This window comes from Stegostoma tigrinum, chromosome 28, assembly GCF_030684315.1.
Source record: "Stegostoma tigrinum isolate sSteTig4 chromosome 28, sSteTig4.hap1, whole genome shotgun sequence".
Lineage (NCBI taxonomy): Eukaryota > Metazoa > Chordata > Chondrichthyes > Orectolobiformes > Stegostomatidae > Stegostoma > Stegostoma tigrinum.
Window position 1 is genome coordinate 42,770,370 of NC_081381.1, and position 17,010 is coordinate 42,787,379.

General features: G+C 39.7%; 1 protein-coding gene across 1 annotated transcript in view; it reads right to left on the minus strand.

Moving 5' to 3' along the window:
- nphp4 (nephronophthisis 4) overlaps window positions 1-17,010 on the minus strand; it is a 396,691-nt gene that overhangs the window by 331,160 nt on the left and 48,521 nt on the right. The window contains 1 exon segment of the mRNA XM_059655664.1: window positions 13,209-13,361. Within this exon segment, the coding sequence (XP_059511647.1) occupies window positions 13,209-13,361 (153 nt within the window).

A 17,010-nucleotide genomic window follows, 5' to 3' on the forward strand; every position in this document is an offset into this window, starting at 1 on the left:
ATCAGTTCTTTATGCATTCAGTCTGTGTTACCCGTAAATTACTTAATAAAAACAAGTTGCGAGCTCTGTTCTCTTCGCTGTGTAAAATATTCCATTTGAATTGCATAATTGTAGTTAATGGCAAAATTAAATTTGCCCAATACAAGAACTGTACGTGGATCATTGCATTGATTAAGTTGAAATTTCAGTGAAAGTGGCAGAACACATGACAATGGCAAGCCTTGTACTATATATAAAAAGAACGTCACATTGCTGCAAAGAGGCTGTGGTTTTAAGAAGTTATTTTGTTATGGCTTCTTTTAAGTGACATTCATTGAGACATGCAGAGCTAACTACTGAACACCACTTAAACAGCAGCTTGGGAGGCCTGAATGGATGTGGCCAGGTCTCTCAGATAAGGACTTCTGGAATAGTAGAAAATGAGGATGCTGGACAATCTAGCCTTCCTGCTCTTCTGATGCTGCTTGGCCTGCTATGTTCATCCAGCTCTACACCTTGTTATTAAGGATTTCTGGGTTTTATTTTTTAAGTTGCATCAGAAGCTATTGGGGTTTCAAGAGAGTTGGAAGCTTCAGTGAATTCATCTTGGCTGCTACACTCTCTGAATTTTCTCAATGCTTTTTCCTACTGGATTGGAGAAGTGCATGTGAGAATCTATTACTAATTAACTGTTTGAACATAGTAACTAATGGGATGTTACTATGTCGAGTAGTTTGACCAGTCGCATTGCATCTGTTCCAACAGTTAATTAGTAATAGTTTCTGCAATAAAGTTGTTATTCTAAATTCCACTTTTTTTTGTTTGTGTTTTCACTATAGTGTTTAAATAAATTGTGTTTTGCTTAATGTCGAGTAGTTTGACCAGTCGCATTGCATCTGGAACACAGCACTTCACATTGGCCTCTAAACTAAGAAAAGTTAGGGCCTAGGCTACCTTCTTAAAATATTTTGAGGGGGTCTGGTCTGGTCTATCGCATTATAAACACCTGTATTTGACAAATGGGATCAAGACAGGAAGCTGTGAACAGAACTAAAGATGAGTCACTGGAATCTGAACGTTCACTCTGCTTTCTCTCCACAGATGCTTACAAACCTGTTGAGTATCACCAACAATATAACAAAGTGTGAAACTGGATGAACACAGCAGGTCAAGCAGCATCTCAGGAGCACAAAAAAAACCTCAGAGTATCACCAACAATTTCTGTTTTTGTTTCTGATTTCCAGCATTGGCAGTTCTTACAATTTTTTTGGTTCGCTGTTGCCAGGTGCTTTGTTGCACCTTAGCCGAAACATGTTTCTGAACCCTGCATCCATATTTACCCATTTTATTCAAAATCTATTTTTTAGCTTGACAGCTGAATAACCAAGGATAGTAAGAGAGGAACTGACTTGGAATAGTACACTTGATAAGGGATATAAATACTGTCTTTTTATTTTTCTTCATTTTCGACTATGTACTGAAGTGGGAAAAGCACTGGCTTAATACCCAAGTAAGGTAGTCATATTTTTTAAAAACAAGTAACCTGACACTTATGGTAAGTGCTGCTTACACAGGTAATTGTTCAAGCAGTCATGGAAATCTGGTTACAGATAAATTGGAGGCAGAGCTATGTGTAAAAGTGTAAACTTGGTTGAGAACTAGTAGGTGACGCGTCTGTGGAATCATAAATATTTATCAATGACAAAGGTCTCCTACCTATCAACAATTACATGTTTGATTCCCAGATAGCTGTACAGCTTGGTCATTTGAGAGATCAGATCTCCAAAAGGGGTCATTGTCTTTTCACTTCAGTAAAAAAAATCACATGAAGCCTCAAGAAATCCAGGTTATTTTTCCCTCAACAGTTGCTACGAGCTGTGGTTCCTGGGCAGCAAGAAAGTGACTTTAAAGGTATGAACCACCTGCCCCGTATTATGTGCAAGCCACCGAGAGTATCAAGGTGCGGCATGTCCTGACAAATGTCCAAAATAACCATCTCAATAAACCTTGTGAATAGGCACCACCAAAAACTACTTTTCCAGTCTTTCCAGCACTTTCCAGTCTTTCTCTCTGCCCATCGCACCCATGTTTTTCTCCTTGTATATGTAGGAACAGAGTTTATAATGGGGTTAGCTTTAGAGTTATGTTCAATTTCTGGAGACTATTGACATTCAGGAGTTGAAGGGTCGTGAGGGAAAGTGGCACTGAGGTCAATGATTAGTCACAATCCCACCGAATAGAGCAGAAGACTTGATGGGATGAATGGCCTATTCCTGTTCCAATTCACCTTCTCCAATAATCCATCACTGATAAGTGAACTTTATAAGTGTCATCCATAAGAAAACAATGTCAAACATACTTTGGCTGAACGAGAGAACTTGAAACATGCAACATTCTGAATATTATAACTGTATCAGTTGAATGGCTAGATGAGAAAAGAAAGGATCATCTTGATAATGGAAAACAAAACAAAAAGAGAATGCTGCGGATGCTGGAATACAAAACAGAAATTGCTAGAAATACTCAGAAGATTAGGCAGCATCTGTGGAGAGAGAAATTGAGTTCAAGTTTCAGGTCCACGATTTTTTTAAAATCAGAGCATCAAACAATTAGAAATGCATCAGTTTTAAACTAGTGAAAGAAGAAATAAAGAACAAAAGGGATGGTCTGCAATAGGTGGGAAGGCAAAAAAAGAGAGGTGGTGTTGCAACACCAAAGGTCGTCGCATTGGGACAAGCAAAGTAACAAAAGATGTGCCTCGAGGGGTTTGAAAATAGTAGAATGATGATCAGTTGCCATCTGAGACAAAACCACAGAAAAACAAGTTTAAAACACAATTTGGAAAAAGAAACAACAAGGAAGCAGAAAATGCAGTCTTAATTTTTTTGAATTAATGGATGAGTCCAGATGGCTGTCAAGTACCAAATCAAAAGTGCAAATGAGGGTCATTGGGAGGGTACAGATGACCAATGGCAGACAGTAAAAGGGAGACTTAAAATGGCAGATGGCTAGAAATTGTTCAGAAGCAGGCATCCAATCTGTATTTGGTCTTGCCATTGCAGTGCAGACCATTTTGAGAGCACAAATAAAATATACTGAATTGGAAGCTGTACACGTAAATCACTGCTTCACCAGGGAGCAGAGTTTGGACACTTCTAAGGAGAGGGGAGGTGAAGGGATTGGGGCCACATCTTCTGTGCTCGCAATGAAAAGGTGCTGTAGAAGGGGAGGGATGTTAAACTGGGGGTCGGACCAGGATATTAGAGACAGAGAAATACCACAGGAACACCAGAAAGAAAGGAAAGGGGTAAGGTGTGTTTGGTGGTGGTACCTGCTGGAAGTAAGTAGACAGGATGTTATATTGGATAAAATCAGATGGAATTTGGGGACCAGGCAAATACTATAACTGGTCAAGGAGGGAAGGGAAGTTTTGAGAGAAGTTGCGAGGGCTGAAGGATGAAGTCACTCAAGGGCCATGTCAATCACAGTGGGGAAATGGTCAGTTTGAAGAAACAGGAAAACATATCAGAAGCACTGGTACGCAAGGTTACACCATCTGAATAGATGCAATGGAGACAAAGACATAAGCAGAGTACCCTGTGGGCTTTTTCAGAAGATTGCAGCGAGGGAGAAGTTTCCTACACAAGTAGCACAATGGTATACCTGAAACATCAGGGCTGCCTTCAGCAAATAATGCAGTGTAAGCTAATTAAATTCATGCTCAAACACATCACTGTGGCCCTTTCATTCTGCAGGTTCATGCTATCTAGTCATTAATAAAGTCAGCGGTCGAGGTCTAAGAAAATTCTGCTGCCCAAAAATCCCCTTAGTGATGTGAATGGATGAAAACAACTCAGCGAAGCAAAGTGAGAAATAACCAAAACATTGAAAGGAAACATCATGCAGACAGAAACTTACAGTGGTAGATGCACCAAAAATTGAAGTAATCAAATTAACTTCAAGTTTATCAAATTACAAAATGGCACTAAAATAAAGTTAAGTAATTAATAATGCAAAATGTTGGATGCTCTTTCTTGGCATATTATTCATCTATTTTTAATTCACCAAAAACAAAATTGTTGAGCAATGCTGAGAGGTCAGAAAGTGTTTTTAAGGATGATCTATTTTTAAATGCACCTTGCGTAAGCCTGCAAAGATTAAGTAAAGCTCAGTATTTCTAATCATTTTTCATCCTGGATTTTGGAAAGTATTCTGTTATATGCCCTCTAATCATGAACACTTCACATCACTTAGATATCTAACACGTCCTGCTGCTACAAGACAACACAAAACATCATAAAATGCGAGATAACAAAGTGTGGGGCTGGATGAACACAGCAGGCCATGAAGCATCTTAGGAGCATAAAAGGTGACGTTTCGGGCCTAGACCCTTCATCAGAAAAGGGGAATGGGGAGAGGATTCTGAAATAAATAGGGAGAGAGGGGGAGGCAGACTGAAGATGAATAGGGGAGGAGATAGGTGGAGAGGAGAGTATGGGTGGGGAGGTAGGGAGGGGATAGATCAGTCCGGGGAGGACGGACAGGTCAAGGGGGTGGAGTTTGCACATTCTCCTTGTGTCTGCATGGGTTTCCTCCCGTTTCATCCACAATCCAAAGATGTGCAGCGTAGGTGGACTGGCCATGATAAATTGCCCCCTTGTGTCCAGGAATGTTTGGCACCCCCTCTGAAAAGAGTCTTGATTTGTGTGTGTTTAGGTGCCAGTCAGTCAGATTAGGATGAGCGAAAAAGGCCCTTAATAAAGTGATATATGTATCTCAAGAGCCTACAGAAGACCTGTTGTGGCATCGCCAGAAAACAGCTACAGTGTGAAGCAAGAATGACAAAGAAATAAGTTATCTGCTCACCCAATCACCAAGGATCAAAGTAACACAAAACTTACAACCATGAACAGGCATTTCTCTTCACTGGTGCAACACTGCCCTCTACAGAAAGTCATCAAAATTTCAACACATTTTATCAGAACACTTACATGACAAGATAATAAAATGTGAGGCTGGATGAACACAGCAGGCCAAGCAGCATACTGGGATGCTGCTTGGCCTGCTGTGTTCACCCAGCCTCACATTTTATTATCTTGGAATCTCCAGCATCTGCAGTTCCCATTATCTCTGATCCCACTTACATGACAAGACTGTGTTGCCAGCAAAAAGTTTCTTCATCCCATCACAAGTGGTATGTTACGTTATAAGGGAAAGATCAATTTTGAAAAATAAAGTCACCGGGAAAACAGGCACATTTACCTCCAATGAGATAAGCTAATGTCAATAATTTTGGGGCAGCATGGTGGCTCAGTGATTTGCACTGCTGCCTCACAGCACCAGAGACCCAGGTTCAATTCCATCCTCGGCGACTGTCTGTGTGGAGTTTGCGCATTCTCACGGTGTCTGCATGGGTTTCCTCCCGTTTCATCCACAATCCAAAGATGTGCAGCATAGGTGGACTGGCCATGATAAATTTCCCCCTTGTGTCCAGGAATGTTTGGGTTAGACATGGGGAAATGCAGGGGTAGGTGGGATGCTCTTCAGCAGGGCAGTATTATTGGGTTCAATGGCCTGTTTCCACACTGTAGGGATTTCATAATGAATAAAGGCATTGTACCCACGAGAGCCAGCCTCCATCTTTTAGACTAATTAATAAGAATTGGTGTCTGTAGGTGTGTTGAGTTCCACTGCATAACATAGTAACTCAAAAAGCAAATGCCCGGGTCTAGCTTCCATCTTTTAGTTCATTTTCATTGCCATTGTTCGTATCTCGAATATCTGCCGCACCTTCAATTACATGACCTTCAATTACTTTACAGTCAGGAATTCAGTCAACAGATGTAAGAAAAAGAGATGAGCTCCAGCTGAATTCTCACTCAATAAAATCTCCTCATATATTGCTTGGAGGTCATGAGTTATATATCAAGTACCGCTCTCTGAAAACTGGAAAATATAGAACTGCCCTTGTAGAATATTAAAGTTCAGAATTACAGATGTCAAGCAGTCTGTAGAAATAATACATCAATTTGCCAACGTTATTAGTAGTTTGAATATGCCTCGCATTCACAGCATCAGCAGCATAAAATTGGGTTCAGTTATGACTGCTGAGCATAAGCTGTACTAATTTATATTGCTGAAAATATTAACTGAATAGTAGACTCTTTCTTGATGGATATGTCCAATGAATTGCTTATTTAAAAATCCTGGCATCACAGAATCCCTACAGTGCAGAAAGAGGCCATTTGGCCCATGAAGTCTGCACCAACCCTCCAAAGAGCATCACACCCAGAGCCACCTCATCTCCACAAACTCATTTCCCATGGTTAATCCACCTGGCCTCTACATCCCTGGGCACTGAGCAATTTAGCATGGTCAATCTACATAATCTCCATATTTTTGGACTCCGGGAGGAAACCAGAGCACCAGGCAGAAGCCCATGCAGTCACAGGGACGATGTGCAAACTCCACACAGACAGTCACCTGAGGGTGGAATCAAATGCGGGTCCCCAGCACTGAGGCAACAGTACCAGCTACTGAGCCACTGTGCCATCCAAACCATTGCCTATGACAATTCATACACAACAGGCATTCCAGTCTGTGGTCCACATTTTACAGTTAGTGCCAAAAGAATAAAATTTGCTATTTGTGAAGTTAACAACTGCCCACGAAGATTTCATGAGCTGCTGAATACAGACAAACATCATCATCGGATGTCTGATTCGACATGGCAGTAACACCATGTCTCTTCAACCAAATCAGATTGAAGAATTCTCACGGAGACACGAGCAATCTGAGCAGGAAATAGCAATTAGATTCAAATCATGTAGACAGCAAAATAAAGATTGGACAGAAATAGAATTTAGAGAGACAGATGGCTTAAAAGTTGAAGAGAACTTATTACATCTCCGGGTCAAATTCAGAAATAGGAAAAATGAAATTCAACACTAATAAAATTGAATATTTGCAACCAGAGAGATTGTTTGGCAGTCATTGCAAATGAACATGCCACTAAGAAATTACTATTATCTGAATACACCAGTTTTAACCTTTTCTGGCATGCTTTGTGGGTAGCCAGTAGTTAGTAGCCAGTCACTATGTATCAGAACTTCACAATCTTACACTGAATTTAATGTTGATTCTATTGGCACGGTACCACTGCAGTCAAGCTTACGGCACTGCAGGTTAACTTGCAACTGCTGAATTTTTACACTTAAATGTACATCTCATGTGCCATGAGTTGCTGTCCAATTCAATTCCAAGTCGTAAGAACTGCGAGCACTGTGAATGTCACCATTATTCGCAATGTAAAGTTCAGGCCTATTTGTTCAATACAGTGTCACCTTTAAATAAGCTACAGAGTGAAGATTCTGCAAAATATTTCAGTGAAGGATATCTTTCACAAGAAAACAAAAGTGGGACAACACACACAGTACACATTGATTATTCATGTTGAATTTCCAAAAGCAAATTGCTTAACATTTCACCTGGATCACCAGAACAGGGTTACTCTGATGAGAATTCTTAAAATGGTTCTGCTGTGAGCTAAAACATGGTTTTAAAAAAAAAGGCCAATATTCAAAATTATACCTTCTTCCGAGCTGTTTCGTTACAAAGGCCACAGCCAAGTAGACTAAAGTCAGGCACCTGTCCACAACAATCGAGGTTTAGCAGAAGTACTGAAAATTTGTCCATCATGTGTCACTAAAAATAGGATCTACTGGAACAGGAGTATAGGATTCAGGCTCTCAAACCTATGCTGTCATTTAATTAGGTCAGAGCTGATCAAAACCAATGCCCCTCTTTACGCTAATATCTCCAAATCGTACATACATGCAATTGATACCTGTTAATGCCAGTTATAACAATTTCAATTGACCAAGCATCTGCTGCTATCTTGGGGACAGAATTTCATGTTCCCACCACATTTTGTATGAAAGAGGATTCCTGATTTAACTGTCAAAAGGCCAGGCTCTAATTTTAATACTGTGCATCCCTGTTACATGCTCTGCAGGCAAAGATAGGTTTTCTGCATCTACTGAACTCTGTCAAATCCTTGAAACATTTATAAATGCCTCAATTAGATCATCCACCAGACTCGAACTCAAAAGAAACACAAGCAAGCTGATGAAACACACACTAATAAATTAACTCTTAAAACCCAATACTGTTTTGGCAATTCTGCACTGTACTGAGGCCAAGACAATAGATCATTCCTAAGGTGTAATATATCCATCCTGAAAGTAATTCTGCAGATGGGGATCAGAACAAGTGAACACAACTTTGTATTTCAACCTGCTCGAGATACAGGCTAACATTCCATTATCTTTATTGATTACTGTTTGTGCCTGTGGATTAGTTTTTAGTGGTTTGTGCACCAAGACATTTAAATCACTTTGCTCTTCCACAGTTTCACGGCTTTCAATTCAAGAAAGTATTCCGATTTGTCTTTCTTGAGCCTAAAGTGAAAAACAACAAGTTTTCTCAAGTTTAATTACTTTAGTTTTCCTCAGTCACTTAATCTGTCACAGTATCTTTGTAACATCCTACTTTAGAATCATGGAATCGTACGCTATGGAGAGGCTTTTTGCCTTAATGAGTCTGCACCACTGAAAATATACTACACTATCCCACCTTTCTGCATTAGGCCTTAGCTTTGCATGTTTTGACAATTCAAGTGCTCATCCAAGTACATTTTAAAGGTTGTAAGATTTCCCACTTCAATTTTCCCTTCCACACAATACATTCCAGATCCCCCACTATACCATACACTAGATGAAAATAGTTATTCTTAAATTCCCTCTAAACCTCCTACCCTTCACTGTAAACTTATGGCACCTTGTTAATGACCCTTCTACACAAAGAAACAGCTACTTTCTACCCACCTTGTCCACGGCCCTCACAATTTTCTACACCTCTGTCAGGTCCCTCCTCAATGCTCTCCGCACTGAAAAAAAAATCCAAAGCTTTTTCAACTTCTTTTCATTGATACAACTCACATGGTTCTTCACATCACAAATGTCTCCACAAATCAGGAAACGTACCATACTATCTTTTCACTCAACAACATGCTGTCATTCAATAAAGTCATCTCTTTGACTTCAGGGAGGCTTTGATTTGGTATCACACTCAGCCTGCAGGTAACCTTTGGGATGGCTGCTGAAACATTTCAATTCTAAATAACTGGAACCCTAAAAAAAGGAAGTTATACCTTATCTTCTTGTGAGTAACTCTTAGTAACTCGTCGTCTGAATTTTCACCGTCTACCCATCAGACAGCTAACAATATACACCCTTCATGGTCACTGATTCAGAGCACGCAGATGAGACCTAATATTTAAACAAACTCAGACTTGAAATCCAAGTCTATAAATGTATTTATCTCAATCACATCCCACCCATCAAAAACTCACCAGGCGTTAAAATCAATTCCAAAGGTCAACTAATCCCAAGGCCGATAACTTAGTGATTGCTTGGAGCCACCGTGCTGTCCAGCTGCCCCATTGTTATTGACTCCCGAGTCAATCAAAAATCTAGTTCAGCCTTCAATATATTCAAAGACCAAGCTTCCACTGCTCTCTGAGGAAGGATATTCTAAAGACTAAATACCCTTAGTGAGGAAATTCAGCCTTAACTGTCATAAACTGGAGACCCCTTATTTTTAAGCAGTACCCCTAGTTTTAGACTAACTCTCAAAATAATTAAGTTCCAAAAAAAGCAAAAGGTACATAGGTACAAGATATCTACCTCAATAAAGTTATCAAAAAGATTCCCTCCAAGTGAGAATGACATTTTGAGAGAACCTACACAACTGGACACTCACGAGTATGAATTTCTCTGTTTCCATTCTGTCATCCTTTCACCTACTAAGGATGATGAACTCGCAGTAAATAAATCATCTCCAAATGGGACGTCTTCATGAAGTGATGGCAATGGCTGAAGAGGCAATTCGTTGAGATGTATGAAGCTACTAAATGTCATTGTGGGATACTGCTTTTGACATTGGCATCTGTTGGCAGCCACTACAGTATACAGTGCACAGCATCCCACATGAGGTGTCACTATTTTCCGCTGATGTCAGTTAATGACTATCAAGTTCAATAGATGATATTCAGCGCCTTTATGTCATGCTTGCGAGCATTCTTCAATTGGATCTTTGGTCACAAATGTTACCTCTGATCTGCATGGCCTTTCCACTCTGAGGGTCTATGAGTGCTGATTGGCAAGCCGCACCATTCCCAGCACTGACTTCTAATTTTAGAAGCCACTGCTATGCGCAGACTTCATATTTGTGCAGAAGAAAACAATAAAAGAGGCAACGGAGCTGGTCATCTGACTACAATTACCTCAACATACTGAAATTCCTCAGGTATGCATCTGACTTCCATCCTGTAGACATGCTTGAGCCCAAGAAACCACTTCTGTTTGATGAGTAGCATCAAATGGAGAACAGTCACATTCATGCATTTGAGATTTTGCCCTGCCATGATACAGACAACCAGCGAAGACAGAAATAACAGAGTTTCTTTTCCTGATAGATGCAAGTCATCTATCACAGCCATTCAGGAAGATAGTGAGTACCCTGACATTATAAGCAATCAGCTTGATCCAAAGAGTTAGCCTGATGTTATTCCACACATGTTTCATGGATCAACCATAGGTGGTAGTTGTTTATACTGTGCATGTATCAAGTTCTGTACCATGGGACAAATGATCTGTCATCCCAACCCAAGGTAGCAGAATTTGCTAACCACTTCCAGAAAGGTATTATTTTAGTATTTAATTACTTCAGTCACGCAGTTAAAAAAAGGTTCTTTTCATTCTAGCCATCCGATTTTCTGGTGACAAAACCTGATAAAAGTGGGCATAATGATGAGGTACAGTGCTAGGGCACAACAATGACACAATGAACAAACATATAAAATGAATAAAGGAGAAAGATAAAGTAATGGTATTAGCGATAACACACTACAAAGACACAATAGAGCTGCAAACAAGGCATAAGGCAAGAACAAATGTAATTGCACTGTAGTTTACACCTTCTCAGTATAACTTGTCTTCTCCTTTTCAGCATATTTAATGCAACCTCTGATCTATTGCCACGATTTCATCTATTGCTTAGTTTGCTTTCAAACATCATCTTCTTTGCATCATTGACTCCAGGCTGAAAGCAAGTGCCTAATGCTACTTCTATACTCAGCCTCTGGCACAATGATTGCAAGTAGTCAATGCAAACTAAACCACAGTAGCAATAGACAATGGATTGTGATTGTGAATTTGGTCCAAATTTCAGAGGAAACCAGGGATACCTTGGGTACAGATATAACAACGTAACCACCTGTACGCTGACACATCATTTAGCTCAGTATAGACAGTCTAAGGCAGGGGTTTTAAATCTTGTAGCTTCTCTTCTGATACCCAATTAAGATCGGCAAAGTAATTCAACATGAAATTTCCCTACCTCTTAGGCTCAATTCAAATCTATGTTACTTTCATATCTGAACAATTGGAAAACCCTTGGAGAGGTTTTACAGATAATCCAACTTTCATTTCTGATCTCATGATACTTATGTTGAAGGATACAAGTGTGGGTGACAATACAACAGCAATTAGCTTTCAAAAGTTGGCTATGGGACAACAACAAAATTCTATCACCCATTGCTTTATTGCTACCCTAAGTCTAGGTAAAATGTACTGAACTACAGAGCACTGGTGAGAGATTACAAATAACATTAAACATGATTTCTGTGTACAGTCCACCCAATCAAGGTCAAGCCAGCACAGGTCATTGCTCTTACCACAGTATAGCAGTGATGCAATTTCCAAATAGGCTCAAGTTTGCAACTAGGTAAACTTAGCAATTAATACTTGCTATTATTGTAAAATAAAGTTAGATTATGATTACTATTTGATTGCAAAGTCGCGCGTGTATGACAGTTATTCTTAAATCAGCTGTAACTGACCATGGCACTGGGACGAGGTGCATCACCTTCCTGCAGCAAAGAGTTGAACATCCTACAAAGCTGTATGCACAGACAGTTCTGGCATGTATCTGTCCAGCTGATATGGGACAGGCTTTTTTGGACTTCTTTCCTGGAGCAATTATCAAGGCATTCTTACCCTTCATAGCTTAACCTTAGCAACTCTCTACTTGCAAAATGTGAATTAGTCTGTCAATTTTTTTGTGAAGATATTTGAGTTAGTGATTCTTTGACTGCACAAGCCATCTGGGTGCCTACAGTGTGCTCTGCACTATCCTCCGACTGTAGGTCCATGCTTTGGCTCAGGAGCTAGATGACGACTCTGGCTTGAATAACTGATCATAAGTATGCTTTGTATCAGTGAGTCACACAACATTCTTGGAGAGAAAAACAGGAAAATGATCTTTCATAAATTCTGACAAAAGGTTATTAACTTGAATCAGCATGTCTGTTTCTCTTTATTAATAAATATTGCCTGACTTGCTGAGTATTTCCAACACTTGGCTTTTATGCAAATTTTCAGCAATACTTTGCCTTTGTACATTTGGTATCTAATTTGCAAGTCATTCATATGTACAATTTTACCCTGACTACTAAATGGTACAGCCAATTCAAACAAATCCTCTTAAGAATCCTCCACAAATGATAAAGGTGATTTATGGTAGGTTATAAACGCAAACACTTTACTAAGACGAGTTACAAACAAAGAGAGATGGAGCAACGGGTAGTTGTTTCTCAGACAAGTCTCAAGTTACCTCTGATTGAGTTCAAAAATATTATCATCATATTCCACTCTCAAACTGGATTTTTTCTCTGGAAGTTCTTCAGACGAGTCTATCAAAGCGCCCTGTTCCGTGCAGGTTCGCCATTGTAAATACCATCCTTCGCAAAATGTCCTTTGTTTAAAGATTCAGGATATAATTATATGGGTACTTTTAAAGAATAGCGTTTAGATCTCATTCTTCATAACATGACATTCTGCATTAAGGTGTTCTGGCAACCCAAAAGCTTTATTCTGCATCTGAGGGGTCACATTACTTGAAGAGAATTCCATTCTTCAAACTGATACCCTTACCTGGAAATAAAAACATTTATTTCTGGAAATGGTCTAATACATGACCCTTCTTGCCTGCATCCAGACAGCTTAAATGGATCGAAAATATACCATCAACTTACTTTCTGTTGATCAGAGCAGGCACAACACCAAATATACAGGCCCAGAGAATGGCATCACTGAATGCTTTCTTACCTGATTGAAGAAGACTTTGGTTGGCTGGCCACGGGTGTGCATTATGGGCTGTGGCGAACTCTTCCAGGTTCTGCCAAAAAAATGGGAATATGTGGTATCAAAGAGGGTAAGTCGCAGCTGGCACTGGACATTCGCCACTCCCTCCAACAAACTCTGCAGGAGAAAACAGGGGTGAAGATAATTATGCTTGAATGTATTAATACAGTAAAAGTTCATATTACTATTGACAGGCAGTGACAGCAAAGCAATGTGTCACTGGACTGATAATCCAAAGGCCAGAACCAGTGATCTGGAGATGCGAGTTCCAATCCCATCACAGAGGATGTAGAAATAGGAGTAGACCATTCAGCCCACTGAATCTGTTTTTCATTAAATAAGATCACAGATGATCTGATCATCTTCAACTCCACTTTCCTGCCCTTTTCCGATAACTTTAGATTTCTTTGCTGATTATTAATCTGTCTATCTCAGTCTCAGCTGCTAAGGATAGTAAATTCAGTCAGTTTCTCTTTTATAAACTGGAATGAAAAATGCTAGCCCGAGTAACTGATGCAAATACAGTCCACTAACATCCTTTGAAAAAAAAATTTCCATTATTTCTCTTTCTTCATTATTTCATGCAATGTGGGCCATCACTGGCAAGGCCAGCATTTGTCACCCATCCCTAAATGTTCTTGAACTAAAAGGGTTGCTCAGACATTTCAAAGGGCAGCTCAGAGTCAACCACATTACTTTGGATCTGAAGTCATGTGTTGGCCAGACCACTTAAGGGCAGCAGATTATGTTTCCTACAGGATGTCAATGAGCCAGGTGAGTTCTTACAACAATCAATGAAAGTTCGTTATGGTAACCATGTCAAGGCTGGGTTTTATTTTCCAAATTAATTAAATTAATTTAAATTCCACTTGTTGCTCTTGCGGGATTTGAACCCATGCCCGTAGAGCTTCAAACTAGCCTTCTAGGTTATTCGCAATTGTTGTACAGGACATTGGTGAGGCCACTTTTGGAATACTACATTTATTTCTGCTCCCTGCTATAGGAAAGATGCTGTTAAACTTGACAGGGTTAAGAAAAGGTTTATAGGGATATTTCCGGGATTGGAGGGTTTGAGCTATAGGGAAAGGCTGATTATGTTGGGGTTATTTTCCCTGGAGCATCAGAGGCTGAGGGGTTATCTTATAGAGGTTTATAAAATCATGAGGGACATGGCTAGGGTAAATAATCAAAGACTTTTCCCCAAAGTAGGGGAGTCCAAAACTAAAGGCCTAGGTTTAAGGTGAGAAGGGAAAGATTTAAAAAGGATCTGAGGGGCACCTTTTTCATACAGAGAATGGTGCGTGTTTGGAATGAGCTGTAAGAGAAAATGGTGAAGGTGGGTACAATTACAACATTTAAAAGGCATCTGGATGGGTAAATGAATAGGAAGGCTACAGAGGGATATGCTGACAAATGGGACGAGATCAGTTTCGGATATCTGGTCAGCATGGACAAATTAGACCAAGCGTCTGTTTCCTTCATTTCATTCTGGGGATGAGGGTGTCACAGACTAGGCCAGCATTTATTGCCCATTCATAATTGCATGAGGGTAGTTAAGAGTCAACCACATTGTTGTGGGTCTGGAGTCACATGTAGGCCAGACCAGGTAAAGATGGCAGTTTCCTTCCCTAAAGGACGTTAGTGAACCAGACAGGCTTTACCTGACATTCGGCAATTGATTCATGGTCATCATTACACTCTTACTTCTAAATATTTTTAAAATTCAAATAGCACCATCTGCCATGGCGGGATTCAAACCCAGGTCCCCAGAACATTGTCTCGGTCTCTAGATTAACAGTCCAGCAATAATACCACTAGGCCATTGTCTCCCCATTCTATGCTGCACACCTCCATAATTCTATCAGTCTAGTAATATTACCATACTATCAGATTTTTCCTTAAAAAAAATTCACCTGCAGGTCATGACCAGTCAGGTACATATCTGACTCCAGACCAACAGCAATGTGGTTGATTCTTACCTGGCTCTGAATAGCCCACCAAGTTGCTTGGTTCAATGACATTTAAAGATGGCACAATCCAAGTGATGCATATAACCCAAGAATTTTAAAGAAGTTAATTCCCAACTCAGCAGATTAAAATTGATATCAAAATATGACACAAAAGTAGAAATAATGCTCAAAAGCCAGTTCCACATTTAAGCAGGTCAATCTTCGTTGCATAAATTAGGAAGAATATCACTGGACAATCAGTGCATCAGGAGAAATAAAATGGCCAAGCACAAATTCTTGTGGCACAGCAATGATCCCCATTCTCCCAACTCCACAAGGTTCATTTCTATTACAGCCTGTGAAAAAGTTATTTTCTAAAACATTCCAATTTGTTACTCAATCCACATACATCAAAGTTATTTTAAAATTATCAAACCTAATAAATGATCTGCGTGAACAAATGTAACTGAGGAATGTAGCAAAGTCTTATCACAGTCTCGGGGAGAACTGCAATGAATTTCAGTAAATTTGATTATCAATCAGATGAAAACTAGAGCGATATTAACTTCAGTTTCAAGAGATAATTACTTCAAAAAAAAAGATTTTCTTCGCCCAACTGGTCAAATGTGTTATGACACAACTCTGGGGCAGGTGGGGCATGAACCAAGGCCTGCTGATGAGAGATAGGGTCGCTAGCACTGCACCACAAGACCCATAAAGGACGGGAGTGACTGTCAATTCAAATTATATGAGAATAAAGAAATAACGAGGTGTAGAGCTGGATGAACACAGCAGGCCAAGCAGCATCATAGGAGGGGAAAAGCTTACATTTCAGGCCTACACACTTTTTCAGAAAACCCTTCAGAAGAAGGGTCTAGGCCCGAAACCTCAGCTTTCCTGCTCCTACGATGCTGCCTGGCCTGCTGTGTTCATCCAGCTCTACACCTCGTTATCTCAAATTCCCCAGCATCTGTAGTTTCTACTATCTCTATATGAGAATAAACCTGTTTATCAACAATTAGTTTCACTTGCCTTGTTTGTTAAACACGCTGCAAATTCATTGAACTAATGTTCCAGTATCATTTCACTCATGTAGCAATTAAATAACCTAATTAAATTTCTGCATCAACAGACTGACATTGCCTTTTGTTACATTTCTTCACATAGAGCTGGGGGAAACCAAGGAAAGGGGAGAAAATAAAAATCTATCCAACAAGCAGGAAACAAATCGTCAAATCTTGCACAACTCGAAGTGGCCAGTTTAACTGCAGTGACAGATAAAGAGAAACAATAATTGGCTTATTATTGGGACCTAAATCTGCCAAGTTTTGACAAATTCAAGATAATGCAGATTTCAGATTGGCACATTTATTTAAACACTACTCTTAAATGTCAGCACCCAATGACATTGATGCTTAAATTTGGTTCATAAAATTTCTGCACATTTAAGACAAGTATTTTAATGTTTTCCCGTGCTACTTGTGATCAATAACCACCTTCATAGATGAGAGAGCACCTTGGGCCATTTGACAGCTGTCCCTCTGGCTTGATAAAATTCCTGAAGTTTTCACTCAACTTACTTGCAAGTTCACTAAAATCATCAATAGTTCTGATGGAGTATTATGGGTGTGCATAGCATCCATTTGATTCTAATAACATTGTATTTGAAGGAGCAGTTGAAGGGCATCACTTTAACCACTGCACCAGAGCGTTGATATGTACACATGGTTACCAAGTTATTTTTAGTTCTTCTATTATTCTGTTGTGCTTTAATTATAAACAGTGGATAAAACCACAGTATACCAGGGGAAACCACA